At 40.5% G+C, this 7591-nt stretch overlaps 1 protein-coding gene across 1 annotated transcript; it reads right to left on the bottom strand.

Moving 5' to 3' along the window:
• Positions 1 to 449: 449 nt before the first annotated feature.
• On the bottom strand, positions 450 to 7390 carry LOC120802899 (lactosylceramide 1,3-N-acetyl-beta-D-glucosaminyltransferase-like). Its single transcript, XM_040151082.1, has 4 exons — positions 7192 to 7390; positions 4097 to 4513; positions 798 to 927; positions 450 to 636 (listed from the first exon to the last, which is right to left on the bottom strand). Exons 1-4 carry the CDS (start codon positions 7388 to 7390, stop codon positions 450 to 452), a joined length of 933 nt encoding a protein of 310 aa, XP_040007016.1.
• Between the last annotated feature and the right edge of the window lie 201 nt (positions 7391 to 7591).

Below are 7591 nucleotides of genomic sequence, written 5' to 3'. Positions count from 1 at the left end.
ACAGACAGCTCCACTGACAGAATTAGCACATTTTGATTTGCTGTGTTGTGTTCCTTGATTGTTGGCTAGTTTAATGTGTTTCTTTCTTAAAAATATCAGAATCCCTCCTCAACAGTTTCTGCTGTGGAAAAAAACAGTCAAGGTGGTGCTGTAGTGTCTATGTCGTGATCACTTTTTTTCACTCACTTCGAGGGCCGTCTCAACACTTTCACAGCACAGTAACACTGGGCTCAGTGAGTCTGTGGGAGACTCATGAAACATGAAACCGCATTCCAAAAAAAAAAAAAAACAGTTAAAAACAAAAGAACCATTCAAATAGCAGCATATAAACAAAGTAATTCACACTCAAATGCTGTCTTCCTTACAGATATCTGATGGTACCATGCTCTCCCTTGTGGCATAAAAGAGAGAATTTAATGAGTGTGACAGTGCTTAAATTAATGCTGCGATCAGTAAAACAATCGATACATGTCACACTGTGTTAACATGTGGATAATTGTGTTCTGACCTCTAATTGCAGCAACCTGTTTGCCCTCAGTCTCGTTTTTAAAAGCGTCAGGCTGCATTGGTGGGATACCATCATTCCCTTGTGTCTGAAAAAGGTTGTCTTTCATTTTCAGTGTTATTTTGACAAAGCTGGAGAACAATGCAGAGATGAGTCATTCTCCAGAATTTTCTCAAAATCCAGTCAGTTTTCACCTGAAAAGTGCATTAACAAAAAGATAATCTAGGTGGACTGTAAAATGATACTTATTTCAAATAAAGGTGTATTCGCAGGATAAAGCAACTGATTCAACGTCATATTGAGGTGAAAGATATCTATGCAAAAAAAAAAGTTTATTAGATTTCCAATATTCTTAGCTTTCACACAGATATATGTATTTGCCAATCTTTCCGCTTCCAAATGCACCAAAGTCTGAAATCCATCTGTAATGAAATAAAAAATGAAAAGAGCAGAATGAAAATTTGTAGCAGGAGGAGTGTCTGTGAGAATTGCGAGCGCGGTCTCCACACATTTTCACTGGTTTATGCCCCATGTACATTTTGCAGAGCAAAACGGGGTTTTCGTTGGATATCCGATGAGTTAAATCTAATCCTGGTCTTAGAGTGGTTGTAGGCTATTTTCTTTGGTGAACTGTGCTACATACAGTTGCATGCAAAAGTTTGGACACCCCTGTGCAAATTACATACATTTTGTTTGATATGTCTTCCTTGCAGAGCACCTCAAGCTCTAATGTATTTCTAGACTGTCTTGCACACACATCATGTTTAAGCTCTACCCACAGAGTGACGTTCATTGAAGTTTAGGTCAGGGGACCATGATGGCCAGTCCAAAAGCTTCAGCTTGTGGTTCTTGAAGTAACTCATGGTGGATTTTGAGGTTTGCTTTGGATCATTGTCCTTTTTTCCTCCAAACACACTTTTGCTGATTGTGGCCAAAGAGCTCAATTTTAAATCATCTGTCCACAGCACTTGCCTCCAAAACGTCAATGGCTTATCCAGATGTGACTTTGCAGACTTCAGATGGTGACTATTGAAGGTAAGGTTTCCTTTTGATGAGTCTTCCATGTAAAGGTTGTATTTACTTCTTTTCACTTAAAAAAATCAACAAAATATGTAATTTGCCCAAAGGGATGCCCAAACTTTTGCATACAACTGTATGATCTCAGCCCCTCCTTCCTTTATTCTAATGTGGCACCTTAATCACATTACGCTTGCATATGACCTTGCTTGATTTATTTTTTCTTTTTATGTGTCCAATCAGAGATAATTACAAACTGGGTGGGTAACACTCAACAGGTTCCGAGGTGTTAAGAAGGATTTACACTTGAAGGGATTCGGAGCAGTACAGTCTTAGTACGGATGCACAGTGTGTGTGCAGGTATTAGACCATAACTTCAAACTTGGGTAAGAAAAAGAACAGAAAAAATTAATGAACTGCAGAATGGGACGATGGACAATTATTACCACCGATAGCTACCATGTTAGCTAGGCTCATTCATCTCTATCCAGGGATCACTAAAGTTCGACCAACAAATGCTTTATATTCTCCTTACTATTTACACTTAGAGATGGACATGTCTTGTTTTCTTATTAATGGTATCTATTGTGGTGATGGATTGTACTTTGTAATTATACCAGAATAAATAATGCCAAATATAAGTGCTCTTAACCAAATTTACCTAGTAATTACCTTGAAAAAGGTGTGAACAAGGGACTGCTTTATTTTTCAGCCCACATACCCTGTAACTACACCATAATTACAATGGATGGATAAGTGATCACTTTACGTAACAGCCAATATCCCCAGGACTTACATGACAATAAGGAGCTTTTCCCCACATTTGCAGTGCTTTGTCCTGAGGGCAATGTGTTACTAGAAAAAAGGGTCCATTACCTCAGCTAGATTCAATCATGCCTGCTTTAAAAAAAAGATGGTAAAAAACAAGATAACTGACATATACTTTGTGAGTGATGAATAACTTGCCACACTGTTCTTTATACCATGTTTTGTCCAACAAACCACAATTATGTTTGTCCCTAAGTGAAAATTATATGCATTGAGCTCCTTAATTGTTTACAAAGTAATGAAGTACAGGACATAAAATTTGGTTTAGGTTTTCTCTAACATCAATTTTGATCGTCAAATGGATCTTACATTTGAACCGAAACACCATTATTGTTCCCCAGTATTTTATCATTTTAACCATTTTATAGTTAAAGCTATAGCTCTAAAGGTACATCCTTCTTCCCACGCTTAGCCGAATGTTTTGTTTCCAATCAACAATAATTCATACCATATTTATAACAGAGCTGAAACAATCAGTCAATCATCAAAAAAATGATCTTGATAATCGATTAATCGTTTCAGTCATTTATTGAGCAAAAAAATAGTTTTAAAAATGCTCATATTTTTAAGGATCTAGCTTCTCAGATGGGAGAATTTGCTGCTTCTCTTTGTAATAATACCAAAACAAGACACTGGAAGACTTCACTTTGGGCTCTGGGAAGTTGTGACTGACACAACCACTTTGTCACATTTACATTTATAGACTAAACAATTAATTGAAAAAATAATCAGCAGATAAATCAATGATGAATATAATAGTTGGTTGCAGCTCTGATTGAAAACAAGTACTCTATATTTAAATTACTTTTCACAGTGTCATTTCTCTAAGTAAATTTTTCTGAGTATATCACCATTTTTAAAATACATGATGCCATAACCAATTCCATTGTAATTACAACTCTGTTATCCCCATTTTTGTCTTGTTATCCTGTAACAATATGACTGTGACATGTAGTCATATAATAGGTAATTACTCATTTACAATGTACTTATAATGTAATTTACTTCTAAGTCCTTCTTAAACACATAGTTTTTACCCTCTTTTCTATAAAGTATTCTGTATTTGACTTTATATATTTTTCCGGATATGTGTACCCAGTAAGTTTTTTATTCATACCCCATATGTACTAAGTAATAACATTCTACTTAGCATTACCAGTGCTTTGAATATTTTTTCCATCCAATTTACATACACGAGGGTGGCATACTATTGCAAACACCTTTCAGTTTAAAGTTTTAAAAACATACAGATGATTTAATATCTCTCTGATGGTGTCAACAAAACCTGAACACTTTGAGCTTTGTGGAGGTAAAATCTATGGCAGAGCTGTGTGGCCACTGAGTGTATATTAGTGCCATCAAGCTCTGTCACCACCTTCAAGTTACTATTTGACAGTGCTAAAGCATTTCAGATTAGGGTCATGTATTCTTTTCCAGATAAATGTGGGCTGAAAGGAATCTGTCAACAAGCAGAACTACTTTATAATAGCAAGGGTCATATTTATCTAGTTTGGAGGGAATGTACATTCCTGCTGTCTTCACACCAATATGAGAATCAGGACTAAGTCCTGCTTTGGCCAGGCACATTCCCATGTAAACATCGTGAATGGGAAAAAATGGCGATTGACTGGGACATTTGGCATATGACCAAAGCTGTGCAGCCAGACAGGAGGAATCCCCCACCACCACAGTACGGGGGGGGGTATGAGTCTGACTCCTGCACAGGAACAGGAATAAAACACTTACTCCCCGGCCATCTAATGGGTCCAACATCCTGGAACAGATGACTGGTAAAGAGGTGCTTGCTTCCATCATTGTCCCTTTGGCTCTGGAGATACTCAACCATGTTGTCTGTGTTGGCAAAGACGTCATCATTGCCGTTTAGCAGGAAGCGAACATGCGGACAGTTTCTTTCCATCCATTCTAGGAGGAGTATCTGCTTCAAGGTGAGGATGTAGAATGAGTCGCTGAAGTCCCACTGTAGAATGTCATTATACTCCAGTTCAAGGAGTTTGTTCAGTTTCTTTTTCTCAAAAACCAGCAGCCATCGTTCCTGAGTTGAAGAGCCTTCGGATCCACGTACCTTTGTGTAATCTCTCTTTAGCCCAGGTTTTAGACAGCACCTTTCGCGGTCATGGTTCACAGGGGAGCTTTTAATAAGCACTTAAAGGAAGACTTCTGCAGATCGTTCAGCTCCCCCACATTTGTCAGGAGCGTCCAGTAGCATGGGAAAATGTCATCAGTGCTGATAGTAGAGAAAGTCTTAGTTGCTGATAGTATACTATCAGGATGTGAGCTGACGTTTGTGATGTTCGCAGCACACATGTTTTGTTGACAGCTGAGCCAGGAGTATGGATAAGAGGAATTTCGGGCGGGTGGCTTTGTTTGACTGCCATCTTTTCTTTTATCTGTTTGGAAGTGGATGGTTTCAGGGTCAGAAGAATCTTTACAGAGATAAACGACCAAGAGAAGACCAGCAAGAATGCGCAGATGCTTTTCATCCTTAAAACTCTGCAGTGACACTCAAAACGTTTTCTCATCATCTTATCTCAGTCTGACATAATATTTCAAAGACTACAGTTAAAGCATTTAGGGTTTATTTCATTTCATTTTTTGAACGACCACTGCTATGGTTATGTTTTTGTTACTAATCAACTAAAATTATTTGCTTGAGGTTAGGGAGAGATCAGGTCACGGTTAAAAAAAACCAAAAACTTGTTTAGGATAAAGGAAAGATAGTCAGATGGAGATGGAATACGAACTGTGTCTCCCATGTCAAACTCACACGCTGGGTTTTTCAGTGTCATAACAATGTCACACTACATTTGCCTTGCTTTCTCCTGACAGACAACAGGTCATTATTTTTATGGCCACAAGAGGTTCCTGTCAGGAAAACGGATGTGTCTGTGATGGCTCTCAGTCAGCCAGGTCAAGGACTATATAAAAGTGCTAAGACGAAGGCCTCCAGGGTGTGTGAATCGTGATATAATGGCTGTGCTGTATGCTTGACCCTTCACACTACAGGGAGCACCTCCCCACTGTGGAAAAAAAAAAGAAAAACACAGGGGATTCTGTATAACAGAGACTGTAGCTTTGAAAAGTTACTGATCAATTTAGACGCCTGAAGCAGTGGGCAACGTGACACATGACAGGTACGGTTATTGTAGCCTGCATATTTAGGCAGAGGGTGAATCCTAATAACTTTGGACTTTTTCCTCCAGTGCCACCATGAGGTTCAGAGTTTTGTTTTTGGTTTTTTTTTTTGCGTGAAATATCTGTGCAACTAGTGGATGGACTGCCCTGAAATTTTGGAGCAGACTTTCAAAATGCCAGGTCAAAAGTCCAGTTCCTGTTCTCCTTTACGTTACTGTGACAGTAAGCATAACTTAAAGAACTACGTCTTGAAGGCTCCAACCGTTGCTACGCGATAAAGGATTTGTCAAGCAGACCAAGAGCACGTCAGCCTCAGGCACGCCCTGAAGAGCAGCCCACAGCCCTGCGCCGCCTCCACGGCTGCAGCCTGGCTACCTCGGCACACAATGAGCAACACGGTCGCGACACCGCGCAGCTAAATTATATGAGCGGCTCGTGTGCAAAATCTAAAAATAATACTTCAGGGTTGACGATCCTCCATGTGGTCAAGGACTGTCCCTGCACGGAGGGACACTGACCCCTGCTGGCGATGCACTGGTGCTGCCCTACTAACGACGACCCTGGCAATAAGCAAACACGTTCCCTCCATAAACCCATATAAACGCGCGAAGAACAGTTGGGGAACTCTTAAGCTTACATCGCATTCAGGAAATGACTTGGTTCAGCGCACGACTTGTCGCGCCACAGCATCTGTGGGACAGGAGGAAGCCACGCAAGGAAACGCGCGAGGCTGGTAACACGGCCGCAGCTCGTGTCTCGGCCTCCAAAGACCCTTTCGGCCTTTTTTTAGAGTACACATCAGAAAAACAAGGGCCGTCTACAGACTTGACACCGGACACCGTCAATTAACACAAATCGTTGAAAGGACAGAGCGAACTCCGAGGCTTGACTGGAGAGAAGGACCGGACCGGGGGTAATAAATGGTTCCAGGTCTCCAAGGATCCCAGGATTGCCCGAAGGAACAACATTTCCTTCAACTGCTTGAATACCCATTTTTCCCGTTTTTTTTAGCGTTCAACAGTGGTGATAGGCTGTAATTGTGTGTGTATGTGTATGTGTGTGTGTGTGTGTGTGTGTGTGTGCGTGTGTCTGGAAAAGAGATGACTCTAGAGTAGAACTACTGTAGGAGGACTCAGGATATATAAATAAATATTATCACCACTAACAAAAAAAAAAGGACTGTGTGACTTAAGTTTATTTAAGTGTCTGACATGTTTATGCCATAACTTTTATTTACTAGTGCACACAAGTAACAAAAAAAGCTATTGTGATCCTTGAAACTCCCCATAACGCACTCCTGGATTGTAATTCCCGGGACACACACTGGATTATCAGCAAGAGAAGAAGTTGAATACTGTGAAAAGGGAGTTTTTTTTTTTCGTCTGCCGCTGTTTGACCTCATAACCATTAATTATTCAGTAAGGATACAGGGGCTAGTTATAGCGAAGAAAGGCTAAGAAAACATATACAATATAGGGTGCGTTAAAATTGTATCATACTGAATATTGTATTGATTATTTTCCGCCGACTGGATAACATTTCAACTCGTTTTCGTCTCAGTCAAGACTTTTGTGTAAAACTATAAACTACTTATACATAATAATTGATCGAATTCAGCCTGTGGAGGAATGAAATTCACAGAAACATGTAGCACACGATCAAACCATCCTTCATTCAATGATGATTACCTGAACATGTCGGTGGAACAACGCCGCCGGTGGGCATCCCTCTGTTAGTCTGCAGACCGTCTGCGCAGGTTGCATCGGTAGTCGTGGTAAAGGTGATGTACGGGCACCCCTGGGTGCGCGGTCGCCCCGAGCTTAGGCTGTCAGGCAGTCCAAGGCAGAGCACGTTCCTAAAACGCCACGTTTCCCATTGCAAATACATCGATCCTTTAAGGTTAACGTGCCTGGTAGTCAAGGCTTCCTGAGAGGCAGCTCCATGGGGAAAACAGCCTCAATTACAAATGATGAAAACGATGTCCCTTGCCATCGCGGACAGATCCTTCTTTCTGAATTTTGGATTTATGTTGGTTGACAGTTATGCGCCAAACCCCTTTTGTAAATGGTGAAGTTAAGTCCGAAGCGG

Source organism: Xiphias gladius, chromosome 17 (assembly GCF_016859285.1).
Source record: "Xiphias gladius isolate SHS-SW01 ecotype Sanya breed wild chromosome 17, ASM1685928v1, whole genome shotgun sequence".
NCBI lineage: Eukaryota > Metazoa > Chordata > Actinopteri > Istiophoriformes > Xiphiidae > Xiphias > Xiphias gladius.
Note: the sequence above shows the minus strand (reverse complement) of the source record. Positions and strands in the feature narration are given on the sequence as shown.